The sequence below is a fragment of the Mytilus edulis genome, chromosome 1 (assembly GCF_963676685.1).
Source record: "Mytilus edulis chromosome 1, xbMytEdul2.2, whole genome shotgun sequence".
NCBI lineage: Eukaryota > Metazoa > Mollusca > Bivalvia > Mytilida > Mytilidae > Mytilus > Mytilus edulis.
Genome location: NC_092344.1, coordinates 11,465,159 through 11,486,290, shown reverse-complemented (window position 1 = coordinate 11,486,290; position 21,132 = coordinate 11,465,159). Strand labels below are relative to the sequence as shown.

Here is a 21,132-nt window from a genome sequence, read left to right as displayed (position 1 = left end):
TTTAACAAATATTTCTGTTCTACTGGTGAACATACTTTAAGTTTATACCTCAGTTTCTTTCAACCTTCTTTCTAACCACCCTTTGGCTTCCTCTAAACTGCTGACCTGTATCTTTATCTCCTCAAACTGGGACTTCATCTTCTCTAACTCGGTTACTCTTTTCTGCAAAATTACAAAATATATTTGTTATAACTGAAACATTCTTTAGCCATTTGCTTACACATTGGTTGTTGGCAGATCTTTGAAAGGCTCTGTTAAACTTATTCACAAATTTTCTAGATTTCTGATGATTTCTTGACACACTGTTACTTTCCTTGTTTGGTTACTGCCTTATTGAAATATGCCCCAGATCTATTTTCATTCATACACTATTTAATAAGTCAAGACATCACAAATATAATAACATACATGTTCAGTATTGAGTTTTGTTTGTAGATTTCTGACTTCTGCTTCTTGTTCTTCCTCCATTAAACGTAACTTATCCTGATGACTGGCGCTGTCTCTCTGGTACTTATTAGCTAACTCATCTAACATTGACTTTCTCTTTTCTGCAACCTAAATCATCAATAATTATTGCTAGACATTATTTCATTTACAAACCAACAAATTCCTTTTTGGAACAGAAATTTGGATTGAAGCAGATAGAAAAGGTTTATTTTGGAAAAGAATTGGGCTAAAGACTGGTCATTGAAACAGGTAGATAGTCGGCACAGCAACAAATGCTTCTAAAACCAAACATTTACAGATTATCAACATCATACTTGCATTATTATGATTTGACATTATTCACGTCTTTCAACATGGCTTTAAATATTTAAATATACACAAAACCTTCAGAGTATATACCAACAGATGAAGTATTGACTAGGAAATGTAAAATCTACGTAATGTCACCATGCAAAATCTATAAAATATAATTCCCAATAATATGTTTGCTTCTTAAATGCTGTGTTCAACATGTTGCAGCAGTAAGATTATTTTTATTCTAATTTCTTTACCTTATTGACTTCTTGCCATTGTTGTATATGTCCTTCTCTCTCTTGTTGTAAAGCATATAACTGGTCTAGAGTTTCCTGGTTGGCATTTTTAATGGCCTGTAATTAATGGTCAAAAGTAAAAACATTTTATTTTCCAAATTATATAATAATTTATCATTCATTCATTTATTTCAAATGATTTTTAACTGTACTTATATTATATAAAGCCACTTTAGCCTTTCCATATATTTCCATAAAAAAATCTTAAGGGTTCTGTGGAACCCAGTGTCTCGCCTACTTTTCCTGTTAAGGCCAACAAAAATTAATTAGTAGATTTTCATCCAAATTTTTGACAGAAATGGGGCGGGTGGGAGGATTTTATTTTGTATTTTTTATTTCTTATGAAACCCTCTTGTGACGTGTTCTTCATATATGCAAGTGTAATAATAAGCTCATATCATGTATATACAGGTATAAGTAATCGTACATAATTTTTCAAATCTCAAATAAAAATCTGATTGGCATTCCAGTGGTGGATCCAGGGTGGGGATGGGGGGTGGGGGGTTTGACGACCAATGTATTTGAATAATCAATGGGAACATGTAGTTGGACCCCCCTTTTTAGCTCACCTGGCCTAAAAGGCCATGTGAGCTTTTCTCATCACTTGGCGTCCGTCGTCGTCGTCGTCGACGTCGTCGTCTGTCGTCGTAAACAATTTTTCAAACATCTTCTCCTCTGAAACTACTGAATGGATTTGAATGAAACTTAAAATGATTGTTCCTTAGATTATCCTGCACAAAGTGTGTGCTTCGATTTTTGATCCGTCAAAAAACATGGCCGCCGTTACTTAAAATAGAACATAGGGGTCAAATGCAGTTTTTGGCTTATATCTCAAAAACGGAAGCATTTAGAGCAAATCTGACATGGGGTAAAAATGTTTATTAGGTCAAGATCTATCAGCCCAGAAATTTTCAGATGAATCAAACAAACCATTGTTGGGCTGCTGCCACTTAATTGGTAATTTTAAGGAAATTTTGCAGTTTTTGGTCATTATCTTGAATATTATTATAGATGAAGATAAACTGTAAACAGCAAAAATGATCAGCAAAGTAAGATCTACAAATAGGTTAATATGACCAAAATTGTCAAATGACCCCTTAAGGGGTAAATGTCCTTTAATGACAATTTTTCACAATTTGTTCATCATATTTGCTAACTTTAAAAAATCTTCTCCTCTGAAACTACTGAATGGATTTGAATGAAACTTAGCGTGATAGTTCCTTAGATTATCCTGCACAAAGTGTGTGCTTCGATTTTTGATCCGTCAAAAAACATGGCCGCCTTTACATTAAATAGAACATAGGGGTCAAATGCAGTTTTTGGCTTATATCTCAAAAACAAAAGCATTTAGAGCAAATCTGACATGGGGTAAAAATGTTCATTGGGTCAAGATCTATCAGCCCTGAAATTTTCAGACGCATCAAACAAACCATTGTTGGGTTGCTGCCACTTAATTGGTAATTTTAAGGAAATTTTGCAGTTTTTGGTCATTATCTTGAATATCATTATAGATAAAGATGAACTGTAAACAGCAAAAATTATCAGCAAAGTAAGATCTACAAATAGGTTAATATGACCAAAATTGTCAATTGACCCCTTAAGGGGTCAATGTCCTTTAATGACAATTTTTCACAATTTGTTCATCATATTTGCTAACTTTAAAAAATCTTCTCCTCTGAAACTACTGAATGGATTTGGATGAAACTTAGCATGATAGTTCCTTAGATTATCCTGCACAAAGTGTGTGCTTCGATTTTTGATCCGTCAAAAAACATGGCCGCCCTTACTTTAAATAGAATATAGGGGTCAAATGCAGTTTTTGGCTTATATCTCAAAAACGAAAGCATTTAGAGCAAATCTGACATGGAGGTAAAAATGTTCATTAGGTCAAGATCTATCAGCCCTGAAATTTTCAGACGAATCAAACAAACCATTGTTGGGTTGCTGCCACTTAATTGGTAATTTTAAGGAAATTTTGCAGTTTTTGGTCATTATCTTGAATATCATTATAGATAAAGATAAACTGTAAACAGCAAAAATTATCAGCAAAGTAAGATCTACAAATAAGTTAAATATGACCAAAATTCTCAATTGACCCCTTAAGGGGTTATTGTCCTTTAATGACAATTTTTTCACAATTTGTTCATCATATTTGCTAACTTTAATTGGTGTATAGAATGGTGTATAGAATGATCTCATTTTCATAATTCAGTGGTCAAAGTTAACTTTTTTAGTTTTGGTCTATTTTTTTAATACTTTATGCATTAGGTCAACTATATTTGGTGTATGAAAATATTTTATGATCTATATGTCGGTTACGCAGGTTTTATTTGAACTTGACCTCATTTTCACAGTCCATTGCTAAGTTTCAAGTATTTGTGTTTTGGTCTCATTTTCTTTATTTATAAACAGTAAGTCATATATATTTGTAATATTGAAGAATTGTTAGCTGTACATGTTTGCCTGGCATGGTTCAATATGTTCAATAAGGCATTGTTTACCAGGTGAGCGATTCAGGCTCTTGAGAGCCTCTTGTTTAAAATAGCTGCCACTGTTCTACAAGTAATTGCTGCTTTAGAAACCTATTGTTAGTAAACAGCAAAAACATACAGAAATGCTTTCTTCGGTTGAAATCCCTTTACCAAATTTAATGCTTTTTCTAAGCATTGTTTTTTGTCTCCATAAAATGAAACAAATATGCATTGGTATGCAACAAAAGAATTTTGAGTACAGAATAAAATGAGAACTATAAGGGTTGGTGATTTTATGATTCTTCTTTAATACAGATGCAATTGTATTGATAAGTGAAATATGAACTTAACAAATAATAAGGGTATTGGGACAAAAGGTGTTTGCTGTTTGTCAACAATAAACAATAGCCATGTGTAAATCTAAGTGTATGTTTGACGACTTTTTGAACTCAATATACTGTCATAAATCTAACAAGGTCGTGCCTGAGTCAATTTGTTTATGCAGTTATGTTTTTGTACCAATGTGTTCCATGATTCTTGCTCTTTGGATATAGTTCACAGTCCAAAATTCCTGCTACAAACTTTGGCACAAAGTCATTTTATCAATAAAGATATTAACGGTTTCCTAATCACAGAAATTTGTGTCATGCCGCGCCAGATTTGAGTTCTTGGACACAGCGTATTACTTGTAACCCAATTATTTCATGCCCTTTCGAATTCTCGTAACCAATCTGTATTCTCGATAGATGATTTTGTCATCATAGAGCTGCAGAAGCATTTAGAATACTCGAAGAAATACGAATACCGAAACAGGAAGCTTTGAAGGAAACGAAAATTTTAACGGTCACCGGAAACGGAAATGAACAAAATCCAGAAATGGCATATTTTTAAATAAAAAAAATCGGGGCGCGACAATTTCAGAGGGGCGGGCGGGGATGAAAATCTATCAATTAATTTTAATTGGCCTAATTGCAGGCTCAACAAAAATAAGGAAAAAAATCAATAAAAATATTCCTCTTGATACTATCTTTTAATTGTAAGAAGCTTCTGTCCATTTTTAATAAAAATCCAGGATAGTTTATGAATCTAATAAATGTTTTAAAAACTTTAATTAAGACTGTATGTAATGTTAACTGGAAGAAAAACTAAGTCCATTTATAAGTAAAATACAGATAGAAAATGTTTATAAAATTGTCTTCTAGATGCTAGCTTTTCATCATAAACAAGCTTCTGTTCTGAATTAATATAAATCCAAAATAGTATAAGAAAGTTATCAAAATTTTAAAAACTTTAACCACAGAGTAAATATTTGTTTACGCACCTGGCAGAAAAGTCCATTTATATGTAAAATACAGAAAAAACAGAATTTTATTTTTACAAAATTAACTTCTGGATACTATCTTATAATCATAAACAAGCTTCTGTCTAAGTTTGGTAGAAATCCAGGATAGTTTAAGAAAGTTATTAAAATTTCAAAAACTTTAACCACAAAGTGAAGACGACCACAGAATGTAGAAATTGCTATGTCTCACTTTTTCAACTAAAGTCAAGGCTCGACAAAAATGTAAATATAAATTTAGAAGAATGTCTCTTAGATATCACCCCAATATATAATTTATTTTCAAAATCTATTGTTTTATACAAATAGGGTTTTAGTCTTAGAAACAATTATTTAGATGCTGACCAGTAATTGTGTTGAAACTATAAGTTCATTCATTCAAATTTTTGAAATTCCTGGACATTGCTGACGTTTCTTATTATAGGAATACTTGTAGTTTTTTCTTTCATTTTCTCAAACATTATTTTTGAGCTTCTCTATTGTATGAATTTATCTTTGAATTTATACTTAAAATAAACAGCTGTGCCATGAGCACATGATACGCCCGACGTCTTGTGTGAAAGTTTTATGCAATAATCATAAATAGTTTCTGAGAAAGTTTTAAGCAATTACCATGTATTGCTTTTGAGACACGGCGGGACATGTGAAACCCCCCCCCCCCACCCTGTTTTTTTTTACAAATATCACTAAAATAAAAAAAATTATCAAACCAAAAAGTATACAGATCTTAAGATTAATATAACAAAGAAGTGTGTACAGTTTCAAGCAATAATCATAAATTGTTTTTGCGATACGGCGCGACATGTAAAAAAAAAACCTCCCCTTTTTTACAAAATACTCAATAACTCAAAAATAAAATTTTGAGTCATCACCAAAAAGTATACAGATCTTTAGATTAATATAACAAAGAAGTGTGTAAAGTTTTAAGCAATAATCATAAATCGTTTTTGAGATACGGCACAACATGTAAAAAACCCCTCCCCCTTTTTTACAAAATACTCAATAACTCAAAAATGAAATTTTGAATCATCACCAAAAAGTATACAGATCTTTAGATTAATATAACAAAGAAGTGTGTAAAGTTTTAAGCAATAATCATAAATCATTTTTGAGATACGGCGCGACATGTAAAAAACCCTCCCCCTTTTTTACAAAATACTCAATAACATATAAATGAAATTTTGAATCATCACCAAAAAGCATACAGATATTAAGATTAATATAACTAAGAAGTGTGTAAAGTTTTAAGCAATAATCAAGAATCGTTTTTGAGATACGGTGCGACATGTGAAACTAGAGGCTCTAAAGAGCCTGTGTCGCTCACCTTGGTCTATGTGCATATTAAACAAAGGACACAAATGGATTCATGACAAAATTGTATTTTGGTGATGGTGATGTGTTTGAAGTTCTTACTTTACTGAATGATTTTGCTTCTTACAATTATATCTATAATGAACTTTGCCCATTAGTAACAGAGAACTATATTTGGTAAAAATTTACATAAATTTACCAAATTAATGAAAATTGTTAAAAATTGACTATAAAGGGCAATAACTCCTTAAGGGGTCAATTGAACATTTAGGTCATGTTGACTTATTTGTAGATCTTACTTTGCTGAACATTATTGCTGTTTACAGTTTATCGCTATCTATAATAGTATTCAAGATAACCAAAAACGGCAAAATTTCTTTAAAAATTACCAATTGGAGGGCAGCAACCCAACAACCAGTTGTCCAATTCATCTGAAAAATTCAGGGCAGATAGATATTGACTTGATTAACAATTTAACTTCTTGTCAGATTTGCTCTAGATGCTTTGGTTTCATAGTTATAAGCCAGAAACTGCATTTTACCCCTATGTTCTATTTTTAGCCGTGGCGGCCATCTTGGTTGAATGGCCAGGTCATCGGACACATTTTTCAAACTAGATACCCCAAAGATGATTGTGGCCTAGTAGTTTCAGTTGAGATTTTGTAAAAGATTACTTAGATTTATGAAAAATGGTTAAAAGTTGACTATAAAGGGCAATAACTCCTAAAGGGGTCAACTGACCATTTTGGTCATGTTGACTTATTTGTAGATCTTACTTTGCTGAACATTATTGCTGTTTACAATTTATCTCTATCTATAATAATATTCAAGATAATAACAAAAAACAGCAAAATTTCCTCAAAATTACCAATTCAGGGGCAGCAACCCAACAACCGATTGACCGATTCATCTGAAAATTTCAGGGCAGATAGATCTTGACCTAATAACATTTATATCCCCATGTCAGATTTCCTCAAAATGCTTTGATTTTTGAGTTATAAGCCAAAAACTGCATTTTACCCCTATGTTCTATTTTAAGCGGTGGCGGCCATCTTGGTTGGTTGACCAGGTCACGCCACACATTTTTTAAACAAGATACCCCAAAGATGATTGTGGCCAAGTTTGAATTAATTTGGCCCAGTAGTTTCAGAGGAGAAGCTTTTTGTAAAAGATTACTTTAATTTACGAAAAATGGTTAAAAATTGACTATAAAGGGCAATAACTCCTAAACGGGTCAACTGACCATTTTGGTCATGTTGACTTATTTGTAGATCTTACTTTGCTGAACATTATTGCTGTTTACAGTTTATCTCTATCTATAATAATATTCAAGATAATAACCAAAAACAGCAAAATTTCCTCAAAATTACCAATTCAGGGGCAGCAACCCAACAACCCATTGACCGATTCATCTGAAAATTTCAGGGAAGATAGATCTTGACCTGATAAACATTTTTATCCCATGTCAGATTTCCTCAAAATGCTTTGGTTTTTGAGTTATAAGCCAAAAACTGCATTTTACCCCTATGTTCTATTTTTAGCGGTGGCGGCCATCTTGGTTGGTTGACCAGGTCACGCCACACATTTTTTAAACTAGATACCCCAAAGATGATTGTGGCCAAGTTTGAATTAATTTGGCCCAGTAGTTTCAGAGGAGAAGATTTTTGTAAAAGATTACTTTAATTTACGAAAAATGGTTAAAAATTGACTATAAAGGGCAATAACTCCTAAACGGGTCAACTGACCATTTTGGTCATGTTGACTTATTTGTAGATCTTACTTTGCTGAACATTATTGCTGTTTACAGTTTATCTCTATCTATAATAATATTCAAGATAATAACCAAAAACAGCAAAATTTCCTCAAAATTACCAATTCAGGGGCAGCAACCCAACAACCGATTGACCGATTCATCTGAAAATTTCAGGGCAGATAGATCTTGACCTGATAAACATTTTTACCCCATGTCAGATTTGCTCTAAATGCTTTGGTTTTTGAGTTATAAGCCAAAAACTGCATTTTACCCCTATGTTCTATTTTTAGCCGTGGCGGCCATCTTGGTTGGTTGACCGGGTCACGCCACACATTTTTTAAACTAGATACCCCAATGATGATTGTGGCCAAGTTTGGTTTGATTTGGCCCAGTAGTTTCAGAGGAGAAGATTTTTGTAAAAGTTAACGACGACGACGACGACGGACGACGGACGACGGACGACGGACGACGGACGCCGGACGCCAAGTGATGAGAAAAGCTCACTTGGCCCTTCGGGCCAGGTGAGCTAAAAAACCACACCCCTGTTTTAGTTACAAAGTGCTGTAACTCAAAAAGTTTAAATCTTATTTTCACCAAAATGTATACAGATCATTTGACCATCATAAAAAACAACTGTATTAAGTTTCATGAAATTTAGATAAGTAGTTCTCAAGTTACGGTGCGACATGTTTACGCCGGACAGACAGACGGACAGACGGACACCGGACATTTGTATACCATAATACGTCCCGTCAAAATTTTGACGGGCGTATAAAAAACGAAAACATCAAACACATTTGAGGAATGACTGTAATATTTTTTTTATCTATGAAGAAATAACATAAAAATTTGGTGCACACTGAATAACACGCGTAGCAGGTTATTTAACAGTGTGCACCACATTTATTATGTTATTTTAAATAGACGGAAACAATATTACAGTCATTTCTTATAATTTTATTCTTAATTCCATTAAATCGTAGAAAACCATGAACTAGAGGCTCTAAAGAGCCTGTGTCGCTCACCTTGGTCTATGTGCATATTAAACAAAGGACACAAATGGATTCATGACAGAATTGTATTTTGGTGATGGTGATGTGTTTGAAGTTCTTACTTTACTGAACGATTTTGCTTCTTACAATTATATCTATCATGAACTTTGCCCATTAGTAACAGAGAACTATATTTGGTAAAAATTTACATAAGTTTACCAAATTAATGAAAATTGTTAAAAATTGACTATAAAGGGCAATAACTCCTTAAGGGGTCAATTGACCATTTAGGTCATGTTGACTTATTTGTAGATCTTACTTTGCTGAACATTATTGCTGTTTACAGTTTATCTCTAACTATAATAATATTCAAGATAATAACCAAAAACAGCAAAATTTCTTCAAAATTACCAATTCAGGGGCAGCAACCCAACAACCGATTGACCGATTCATCTGAAAATTTCAGGGCAGATAGTTCTTGACCTGATAAACATTTTTATCCCCTGTCAGATTTCCTCAAAATGCTTTGGTTTTTGAGTTATAAGCCAAAAACTGCATTTTACCCCTATGTTCTATTTTTTGCGGTGGCGGCCATCTTGGTTGGTTGACCAGGTCACGCCACACATTTTTTAAACAAGATACCCCAAAGATGATTGTGGCCAAGTTTGGATTAATTTGGACAAGTAGTTTCAGAGGAGAAGATTTTTGTAAAAGATTACTTTAATTTACGAAAAATGGTTAAAAATTGACTATAAAGGGCAATAACTCCTAAACGGGTCAACTGACCATTTTGGTCATGTTGACTTATTTGTAGATCTTACTTTGCTGAACATTATTGCTGTTTACAGTTTATCTCTATCTATAATATTATTCAAGATAATAACCAAAAACAGCAAAATTTCCTCAAAATTACCAATTCAGGGGCAGCAACCCAACAACCGATTGACCGATTCATCTGAAAATTTTAGGGCAGATAGATCTTGACCTGATAAACATTTTTATCCCCTGTCAGATTTCCTCAAAATGCTTTGGTTTTTGAGTTATAAGCCAAAAACTGCATTTTACCCCTTTGTTCTATTTTTAGCCGTGGCGGCCATCTTGGTTGGTTGACCAGGTCACGCCACACATTTTTAAAACTAGATACCCCAAAGATGATTGTGGCCAAGTTTGGATTAATTTGGACAAGTAGTTTCAGAGAAGAAGATTTTTGTAAAAGATTACTTTAATTAACGAAAAATGGTTAAAAATTGACTATAAAGGGCAATAACTCCTAAACGGGTCAACTGACCATTTTGGTCATGTTGACTTATTTGTAGATCTTACTTTGCTGAACATTATTGCTGTTTACAGTTTATCTCTAACTATAATAATATTCAAGATAATAACCAAAAACAGCAAAATTTCTTCAAAATTACCAATTCAGGGGCAGCAACCCAACAACCGATTGACCGATTCATCTGAAAATTTCAGGGCAGATAGATCTTGACCTGATAAACATTTTTACCCCATGTCAGATTTGCTCTAAATGCTTTGGTTTTTGAGTTATAAGCCAAAAACTGCATTTTACCCCTATGTTCTATTTTTAGCCGTGGCGGCCATCTTGGTTGGTTGACCGGGTCACCGGACACATTTTTTAAACTAGATACCCCAATGATGATTGTGGCCAAGTTTGGTTTGATTTGGCCCAGTAGTTTCAGAGGAGAAGATTTTTGTAAAAGTTAACGACGACGGACGACGACGACGGACGACGACGGACGACGACGGACGACGGACGCCAAGTGATGAGAAAAGCTCACTTGGCCCTTCGGGCCAGGTGAGCTAAAAAACGTTGATGATATCACGGTCACATGACTAAATTATGTCTATGGGCTGATAACAAAATAACGTCAGCCAATCAGAAGATGTGTAACATCCAAAATTAAATTATAATACTTTATTGTCAATTTAAATTTACATTAAACAAACCTGTAACTGAGTAACAAGATCACCCTTCTCTAGTAACAGCTTTAAATTATTGTTCCTGAGTTCCTCTAATTGCTGTTCATATTTTGTAGAACATTCTTTAACTTTCTGACTATTTACAATGTCAGATGCATCAATCTAAATAACAAGCATAAAATATAAATAATTAAATCTTTATCATAGAAAGCTTACCTCTGTGAAAACTGTTAAATAATTACAAACTTGTAGTCTTCACATTTTTCACAGAGTATTGCTTTTCACTTTCTACTTTTTAATGTTGGCGTAAAATCTCATAAATTTGCCACAAGGTTTCAGAACAGATTAGGAAATTTAAATTGTCTGATGAAAGATGGATGAATGACAGACATAAAGTGGGCCAAGAAATCTAAAACAGGAAATAGGAAACTGTGAATACCCAATATTGGGAAACGACTAACTTCAAATTTTTTGGTTATTGTGAACTTGATTTTTCATAAGCCATAAAGACAAATTAGTTTGATATCTCAATTATTTTTCAGAAAATAAAACAATGGATGAACTTAAACGTTGGAATAGTGTGAACAAACCTGTTGTTGTAGAGTTTGTAGTTTACTCTGTAAATGTTTGACATTCTGGTCTGATGATTCATTTCTTTCCTCTAATGACTGAAAACACAATTACATGTTTTTCGTACTCAAATTCATACAAGTTTTCCTAGTTGTTGGACATTGTCATACTATACTAGTCTAGCAAAAAACCAAAGTATATGTCCTAAACATATTTTCATTTCAAAAGAAATCAAAATTTATAGAAAAACTGGAATTATTATCGTGAGTTTTTTGCTTTTATATAAAAAATAGCAAATCTAAATAATTATTCAACCCTATACAAGTCCATGGTAAAAAACTATTTCTAGGAGACTAAACTGTCAAGCGAAATTTCTGTCATTTCTTTGTTGGTACTCTTTCTCATACTAACACCTCTCATAGGAAAAGACAGCTTTCTACATTCTACAAGTTGACACCAAAATTTCTGTAGGTCTCTTTACACAAAGTATAAGTAATGTTTGTATGAAATGAAAGTAACTTTCATTGATAAAAACCTTTAATCTCCTGTACAATGTTCTTCACTTGTGATTTTCAATTGAAGATTTTAATGAAAGAGATATTAGACTGTTAACTTGCCTGTTTACTTCTTTGTACTTCATGCTGCAGTTTATTTATTTGGTCCGTATAATATATCTTGTCTCTGTCTCTACTTGATTGGGATTCTTCTAGTTTTTGGCTATAAATGAAAAAATAATGATTACTCAAAAAAACGATTTTTTTTGGTGTGTTTTCTCAACAAATAACATGTTTTTCCTCAAATAAAACCTTTTTTTCAAAAGTTTTCAATAAGAACTTTTAAATCAATGTTTAAGATTGTGGAAAATTAGAAATAAAGAACAAAAAACTTCATATTCTTTCTTCATGCAATAAAAAAATTACTGCTATTGTGTTTGTAAACATATACAAGATATGAAAACTAGAGGCTCTAAAGAGCCTGTGTCGCTCACCTTGGTCTATGTGAATATTAAACAATGGACACAGATGGATTCATGACAAAATTGTGTTTTGGTGATAGTGATGTGTTTGTAGATCTTACTTTACTAAACATTCTTGCTGCTTACAATTATCTCTATCTATAACAGTACTTTCTGTGGAAAATGTTATTGAAAATCTTCAAATTTTAAGAAAATTGTTAATAATTGACTATGAAGGGCAATAACTCCTTAGGGGGTCAATTGACTATTTTGGTCATACTGACTTATTTTTAGTTCTTACTTTGCTGTACATTATTGCTGTTTACAGTTTATCTCTATCTATAATAATATTCAAGATAATAACCAAAAACAGCAAAATTTCCTTAAAATTACCATTTCAGGGGCAGTAACCTGGTTGGTTGGTTGGCCGCGTCACCGGACACATTTTTTTAACTAGATACCCCAATGATGATTATGGCTAAGTTTGGTTAAATTTGGCCCAGTAGTTTCAGAGGAGAAGATTTTTCTAAAAGATTACTAAGATTTATGAAAAATGGTTAAAAATTGACTATAAAAGGCAATAACTCCTAAAGGGGTCAACTGACCATTTTGGTCATAGTGACTTATTTGTAGATCTTACTTTGCTGAACATTATTGCTGTTTACAGTTTATCTCTATCTATAATAATATTCAAGATAATAACCAAAAACAGCAAAATTTCCTTAAAATTACCATTTCAGGGGCAGTAACCTAACAACGGAATGTCCGATTCATCTGACAATTTCAGGGCAGATAGATCTTGACCTGATGAACAATTTTACCACATGTCAGATTTGCTCTAAATGCTTTGGTTTTTGAGTTATAAGCCAAAAACTGCATTTTACCCCTATGTTCTATTTTTAGCCATGGCAGCCATCTTGGATGGTTGGCCGGGTCACCGGACACATTTTTTAAACTAGATACCCCAATGATGATTGTGGCCAAGTTTGGTTTAATTTGGCCCAGTATTTTCAGAGGAGAAGATTTTTGTAAAATATTACTAAGATTTACGAAAAATGGTTAAAAATTGACTATAAAGGGCAATAACTCCTAAAGGGGTCAACTGACCATTTCAGTCATGTTGACTTATTTGTAAATCTTACTTTGCTGAACATTATTGCTGTTTACTGTTTATCTCTATCTATAATAATATTCAAGATAATAACCAAAAACAGCAAAATTTCCTTAAAATTACTAATTCAGGGGCAGCAACCCAACAACGGGTTATCCGATTCATCTGAAAATTTCAGGGCAGATAGATCTTCACCTGTTTAACAATTCTACCCCTGTCAGATTTGCTCTAAATGCTTTGGGTTTTAAGTTATAAGCCAAAAACTGCATTTTACCCCATGTTCTATTTTTAGCCATGGCGGCCATCTTGGTTTGATGGCCGGGTCACCAGACACATTTTTCAAACTACTAACCCAAAAGATGATTGTGGCCAAGTTTGGATTAATTTAGCCCAGTAGTTTCAGAGGAGAAGATTTTTGTAAAATATTACTAAGATTTACGAAAAATGGTTAAAAATTGACTATAAAGGGCAATAACTCCTAAAGGGGTCAACTGACCACTTCAGTCATGTTGACTTATTTGTAAATCTTACTTTGCTGAACATTATTCCTGTTTACTGTTTATCTCTATCTATAATAATATTCAAGATAATAACCAAAAACAGCAAAATTTCCTTAAAATTACTAATTCAGGGGCAGCAACCCAACAACGGGTTATCCGATTCATCTGAAAATTTCAGGGCAGATAGATCTTCACCTATTTAACAATTCTACCCCATGTCAGATTTGCTCTAAATGCTTTGGTTTTTGAGTTATAAGCCAAAAACTGCATTTTACCCCTATGTTCTATTTTTAGCCATGGCAGCCATCTTGGATGGTTGGCCGGGTCACCGGACACATTTTTTAAACTAGATACCCCAATGATGATTGTGGCCAAGTTTGGTTTAATTTGGCCCAGTTGTTTCAGAGGAGAAGATTTTTGTAAAAGTTAACGACGACGACGGACGCCGGACGCCGGACGCCAAGTGATGAGAAAAGCTCACTTGGCCTTTTAGGCCAGGTGAGCTAAAAATTGTTAGGAGAAAATAATCTTCCACTTCATCTTAGTCTATTCTCAAAGCCTAATTTTTCATAATTAAAAGCTCGGCAAGTTACACACTTTTAATACATTGTGGAAGTGTTGGTAGTGATGTTTTATTTTCATCCATCGTAGCAAATGTTCCCATGACAATGTTTAAGCAATGCTTAGGATAATTCAAAACTTTTCATTAAAAAACTTTCATACATTCCACAATGCAGTAGAATGTAATTTTTAAATTGATTGATTGATTGGTGTTAAATGCTTCATGCAGTACTATTAGATATATTGTGGCAATTAGGTTTAATTGGAAGAGAAAACCAGGTGCCTAAAGAGAACCACAAACCTTCAGCAAAACTGACAATACTAATCAATTACAATTGGGGTGGAATGCAACTGCCATGTGTGGGATTTTTAAATTAATAGCAATTCATTATTCTCTATATATTTAATATCACGAACACAAAGTGATTATTTGATTTATAAATTAGAATATATTATTAGTATATTAAAGCTCTTACTTTGTTTCTTTAAATAGATTTTCTTTCTCTTCTTGTAAATGGATAAAGCTGCAAAAAATATCAACCTTAAGTAGTAAATAAGTCAAGCTATAATTACTTGTATGTTGATAATTGTTATATTACCATGAAAAGGTACATTTAAAGACAATGGTGTTTGACGTTTTTGTTTTTTTTATCAAGCAGATTCAACACGAAATACTGTATTTGACGGTTTTTTTGAAAATGTTGAGTTGGAATCAAACATCAAGATAAAGTAAGTCAAGTGCTTGTCTCTTGCATGGTAAGTTAAATATCCAGTTATACAATGGAAGAAATGTTTGTTAAGCCAATGAGGAAGGATATATTTACACATAATGAAAACATTTTTTCATTCTTCTAATTTTTTCAACCTACCTCTCTTGTTTCTTCTTTAACTTTTCTGAGGTCTACAGATGTAAATAAATGGTATTAATAATTTATACAATTACTAACAAATGTGTTTGCTTTATTTTTTTTTTTTAATTTACATAGAAGATATTGTATTGCCTCACTATTACAAATTGCAGGATAACAACCAAGCAACACTGTTTGAACTTTCATAATTAAATAAGTGTGGTGAAAGCATGGTCACACCAATTATAGCTTAACAATTTCAAAGGAAATATCATCTAGTCTTTACCATGTTTACAATATGATAACTTTCAAGACATTGCTCCAAATAGAATTTATCAATAGCTTTTTACATCATGAGCTACACAATATGTGCCTTTATAAAGTCAGAACTGCTAACCGTTCTGGAACAAATTCGTATTTGGGTTAGTGCTGGGTGTTATGGGCAAGTGTCTGAGATTCTATTTTAATTTATTTTCATTAAATGTAGTCAATCTTTCTTCTGCTGGTGATTTTTTCTTCATTGTTCCATTTTCTCAGCTAAGTAAAAAATCTGAGGACTATATGATTACAATATGACAAAATGAATAAAAGATTATCAACTCAAACGCACCTCTTATCACTTGTACTCTTATTACCTTGTCTAATTCTTCTTGTAAATGATCCACTTTTACTTTGTTTTCGTTCTATAAAAAATGTAGAGTGGAAAAAAATATTTACAATATACATTTATTTATACATGATAACAAGAACATACAAATACTGAATGATCAACAATAATGTAAACTAATTTGAATAAGCAGTTTAAATTCAAGTGTTTTCAAGGGCACTGTTGCATCATGCAACATGGTGCTATATTTTTCAATATGATGTTATCTGAATAGGTTTTATAGTAATCATGTATTTGATTCTGTAATTGTAGGCAAATTATATGGAATCCAATGGTACTGTTTGAAAACAAGCTTGGGAAAACACTGCTGTATTACTACTGATATTAAAATGTTAATCTGTAAAACATGATTTGAAACCAAAACCAAACACACCATAAACTAATTTATTTTCTTGCAGCAAATAATTTCAATATTTTTTTCTAAAACATTTTAAATACTTTAAAATAATTAAAATGACAGTGCTCAGGTGCAATATCTTTAAGGGTTTTTAACCCAATAACAGATCCAAAGGTAGGTCAAGTTTTCTAAGGCCTTAGGTGTCCCTGAAAATAAAGTAAAACAAGCCTTACACCTCTTTTTATTTATGAAATGTTTGATAGAAAGGCCAAGCCTTAGTTTAATGATCATTTTGAATAGTCATGTATATGTATAAATGCTGATAACCAGGAATGCAGGATATAAGGAAATGGCTTTGAGGGTGAAAGGTCAAACTTTTGTAGGTTTTATTCATACTTTACCTTTTGTTTCTGTCAAAAGAATCAAATGGAATTTAGAAAAATTGTTCTTCATGAAAAACATTACATAAAACTTGAATCCATATAATAAGATTGAGAATGGAAACGGGGAATGTGTAAAATGATAACAACCTGACCAAAGAGCACAAAACAGTTTTATATTGTGAAGGCTACACAACATGGCTCATACAAACCTAATTTTCATTAAAATTTGACAAGAATTTTGTAGACAAGAAACCCATTAAAATACAAAATTCCAAATAACATATATTTTGTTACTTGGATTAGATATCTTATCTAAAGTCATTTTATTCCCATTATGTGAAAACCTGTTAAAAGAATATAAGACAGGAGTACCCATACTCCAGCCTTATATGTGATACATGTTGAGTCCAAAGTAGGTCAGCAGCCAAAAGTATAGAAATTTGCCACAAAAATTCAATCATTTTTTGAGGACTTGAAAGTTCCGGTCACCTTTATAAACTGGTAAAAATTGTTGTGTTTTTTAAAATCATAACAAATATTATAATAAAAATGCAACAAATATCTAAATTTTTTTAGCTACATGTATTTCAGTAAGAATATTTAATTTAAGACCATGAACATATGCATAACAACTTGTCATGAAGAAGATATTTAATATCATAATTTTTCAAAAGATTTGAATTTATAATAGCTTTAAGGGACGATATCAAAAGTTCAATGTAGGATAAAAAACTTAATTCACATAGTTTTTTCGCTGACCCCCCTACCCCCCTTCTTAACTTAATTTGGGAAAAATTGATTTACCTATATGGATATATGTAAAATCGATTTTAGATTAACAAAACTTGCAGCAATGTTGACCCCCCCACCCCCAAACTATTTGATTTAAGTTTTTTATCCTACATCGATCTTTTGATGTCGTCCCTAAGCTGCTTGAGCTCTTTTTATATTGAATACATTATTGCTGTAAGAAATCAAAGAGCTGATAGCTCTGAGGTGGAAGAAGGTGAATAAAAGGTAACTTGAATAACCATAAAAGCAGCCCCACTAACCCAGCCTGCTTTGTTCCATTATTGTTATGACGTATTTTTTTTTCTTCAAAGAAGAATGTGTCATAAGTACATGGATTTCCCATCCGTACAATAATTTTCTATGTTCAGTGGACTGTGGAAATTAGGTAAAATCTTTAATTTGGCAGTAAAATTAGAAAGATCATATCATAAGGAACACATGTGTACTTAGTTTCAAGTTGATTGGACTGCAACTTCATCAAAAACTACCTCGACCATAAACTTTAACCTGAAGCAGGATGGATGGACAGACCAGAAAACATAATGACCATAAATGGGGAATAAACATAGTAAGACTTGTTACATACCCCCAATCGTCCTGAATATGCATGAAATATTTGCCACTGGACGTTAAGCAACCAACAATCAATACATACCCCCAACTTTTGAAAGTTCCCATGGGTTTTTTTAGTGCGCGACAACAATTTTAAAGGTTATAATTTTAAGCAAAGTATTTAGCACAATCTGGATTGTCTAGAAAAAGTGTCATATTTGTATGATGAACTTACATGCCTTTTTCTTAAGTCTGTTTGCATGATAGTTATTAAATCGGTAGAAAAGATGAACATGTAGCTAGCAGACCAGGATTTATTTTCTTGTGTAAGAATATTAGATGCTTGTTGAAATTTCTAATTTTGAATTATGCACAAAGATAAACCTTTAACAGGTTGGGGACAACACTCCAAATGAGGGATAACCCTCATTGGAAGAACATTACAATCCACTGTAAAAAATGAGCACCTTTCTATTCATATTATTTGATGACACTTTTTCCCAAGAACTATGCATCTATCAAGTATTAAATTTAAAAAAAAAATTAAAATTTTGTGATGTTTCTAGACTTATATCTTCTTTATTAGTTTGACCCCTCATTTAGAAAATTTGTACCAAATATAATGAATTTTCCCACTTTTGAGTTAAAAAATTTCTATCTTTTTTTATCAACAGTAAAATGACACCTTAAGGGACAGCATTCATAATGGGGGAGAAGGTGTCCCAATCTGTTTGTTGGTCTTTGTGAAAAAAAAATAGTACAGTGTCCTTTAAATGATTTAATTGAATACAAAAATAAAATATGCTACAACAAGTGTTATGTCAATAAATTAGTGAAAAAAAACTTTTTGTTATCTTTATGGAAGTACTGCATCATTGAATTTTGTCAATCAGCCATGCTTTTATCCTTACGCTGTGTAAGAACCTGCTTGCAGATGAAAATTCACATGCCATGTTCACCATTTTCACTGACTAGATGAAAACAACACAAGTTCAAAATAACATGTAAGAATAATCGTCAGAGAAAACGTTTTTGATTGGCTTATTAATTGATCATGAGAAACACAGAATTTGATTGGCTGAACAACTTGGGAACAAAATAAGGAACAGATGATTTTCACTAAATCGGATTTTAGAGTTTTTTTAACGATACCCTTAATATTATTATTTTTTAAATGATTGGACGTATTATAAAACGGCCTTGTTAAGAGCAAAGAGATTGAACACAGGGTGAACGTACTATACGGGCGAAAGAACTCAGGACGAACAGACTAAGGGCGAACATATAAACAGGGCGAGTTGTCCCAATACTAAATTAACGCATGCATACTACAAATATCTACATTAAGAACATCCAGTTACAAGTGAACAAATAACGTTTATGTAGATGAAATGAAATCTAATAATTTACATAAATAAAATGGTACATATTTACTATAGTGATTGTTTTTCAATCCTAATTTACAAATTAAATGATGCAGATGCTTAATCATGTGTACTAATCAGTGTCAGGAATCAGAAGTTATGAAATTGTAATACACAGAAACGAATGCGGCATACGGAGGCACAATGATTTTAAAGTCGGCAACATTGGCCTTCAGAAGACTTGAAGTCTTCTTCCACCAAAAATGTACATCAATTTTAAAAATGCGCTCACCTCTATCGTAGTTAACTTCTCTCTCAGCATTCTCTTCTCTTCTAACAAGGTGTCCAGTTGTAACTTCAGCACTGAAATGGCAATCAGTAAAGTGTGTTTCAATTAAAATCATTTTCTTCATCTTTTATCTCTAAGATTAGAATAGAAAAAAAGTTTTAAAGTGTTTACATGAAATTTTAAATGATTAAGGTACTGTTGTTTGAAACAATGACTATATATTTATCAGATGAATTATGTTTTTGTTTTAAGGTTCTTTTTGGTCTGTAACTCTTCAACTGTTTCAGTACTTGTTCATCCTTGGCTTTCATACCTTCAGGCCAAATAAAAATATATGTGTGGTTCCAGTAACCCTACCGTCCCTACCTTTCTGCTTAAAAATAGCCTACCCTAAAGATTTTATTGTCATTTTTCATTAAGCACTGTTAAAGTCAGAATGTTGCTCCCATAGACTCAATGTAAAAAAAAAACATAAAATAAAAAAAAAATCCCTACCTACCTACCCGAACTTTTTTTCAGATGTAACTGGAACCACACATACTTTTTTATTTGGCCTCATCTTTAGGCCTTCCTGTTGAATGTATACCCAGAAAAGTCTTTCAGAGGTTTGAAATTCATGAGTTGTTGTTTTCATTTTTTCTAGCATTTGGTCAAGGCTCCTCCTGGTGGACTTTCAGTCAGCTCAGTAGTTAGTACTACAGTACTTATATAATTTATAATGAACCTTCCTTAAATTGCCAATTTATAGATTTAACGATTACAAAGAAACTAAGGTTTTTAAAACTCCCTGAGGCAAAGATGACTTTAGATTACTTTGGTTATTATTTTCAAGTCTTTTTAAAATAATGCCTTACCATTGATTTCATGCCCATGTTCCTCAGAAGAAACCTGTACTTCATCTTCAACCTTTAAAGCTCTTGGTGATGGTTCTGAAAATAAAACTTTCAATGTAATCATATTAAAGATAAATATTACTCTCATTTGAATAAGTTTGGACAACTTGGCCCTAATGAATAAAGTTTATCTAATGTAAACATAAGTCCGACTGCAATTAGAATTGTATGTAATGTATTTTCCATTATATACCTCATAATACTGTACTGAATCATACCTGCCAACTTTTGAAAGTGCCCATGGGGGTTTTAGGACGCGACATTAATTTTAAAGGTTACAATTCTTTGCCACGTATTTTGCGCGTGCTGTTTGGTGGTCTAAAAAAGTGTCATATTTGAAAGGTGAGCTTACAAGCCTTTTTCTTAAGTTTATTTGCATGATAATAGTTTTCATATCAGTAGAAAAGATGAACATGTAGCTATAACCCCAGGATTTATTTTCATGTGTAAGGATATTAAATGATCATTGT

At 32.5% G+C, this 21,132-nt stretch overlaps 1 protein-coding gene across 2 annotated transcripts in view; it reads right to left on the bottom strand.

Annotated features, from left to right (window-relative positions):
- The window catches only part of LOC139524022 (GRIP1-associated protein 1-like), a 92,496-nt gene that overhangs the window by 64,181 nt on the left and 7,183 nt on the right, over positions 1-21,132 (bottom strand). For both annotated transcript variants that reach the window (XM_071318556.1, XM_071318549.1), the window contains exons 8-18: positions 20,624-20,698; positions 19,773-19,843; positions 16,021-16,068; positions 15,407-15,438; positions 15,014-15,061; positions 12,028-12,127; positions 11,431-11,508; positions 10,868-11,002; positions 999-1,094; positions 409-555; positions 49-162 (exon numbers count right to left, since the gene is read on the bottom strand). In XM_071318556.1, coding sequence (XP_071174657.1) covers positions 49-162; positions 409-555; positions 999-1,094; positions 10,868-11,002; positions 11,431-11,508; positions 12,028-12,127; positions 15,014-15,061; positions 15,407-15,438; positions 16,021-16,068; positions 19,773-19,843; positions 20,624-20,698 — 944 coding nt within the window. The remainder of the gene's footprint in view (positions 1-48; positions 163-408; positions 556-998; positions 1,095-10,867; positions 11,003-11,430; positions 11,509-12,027; positions 12,128-15,013; positions 15,062-15,406; positions 15,439-16,020; positions 16,069-19,772; positions 19,844-20,623; positions 20,699-21,132) is intronic.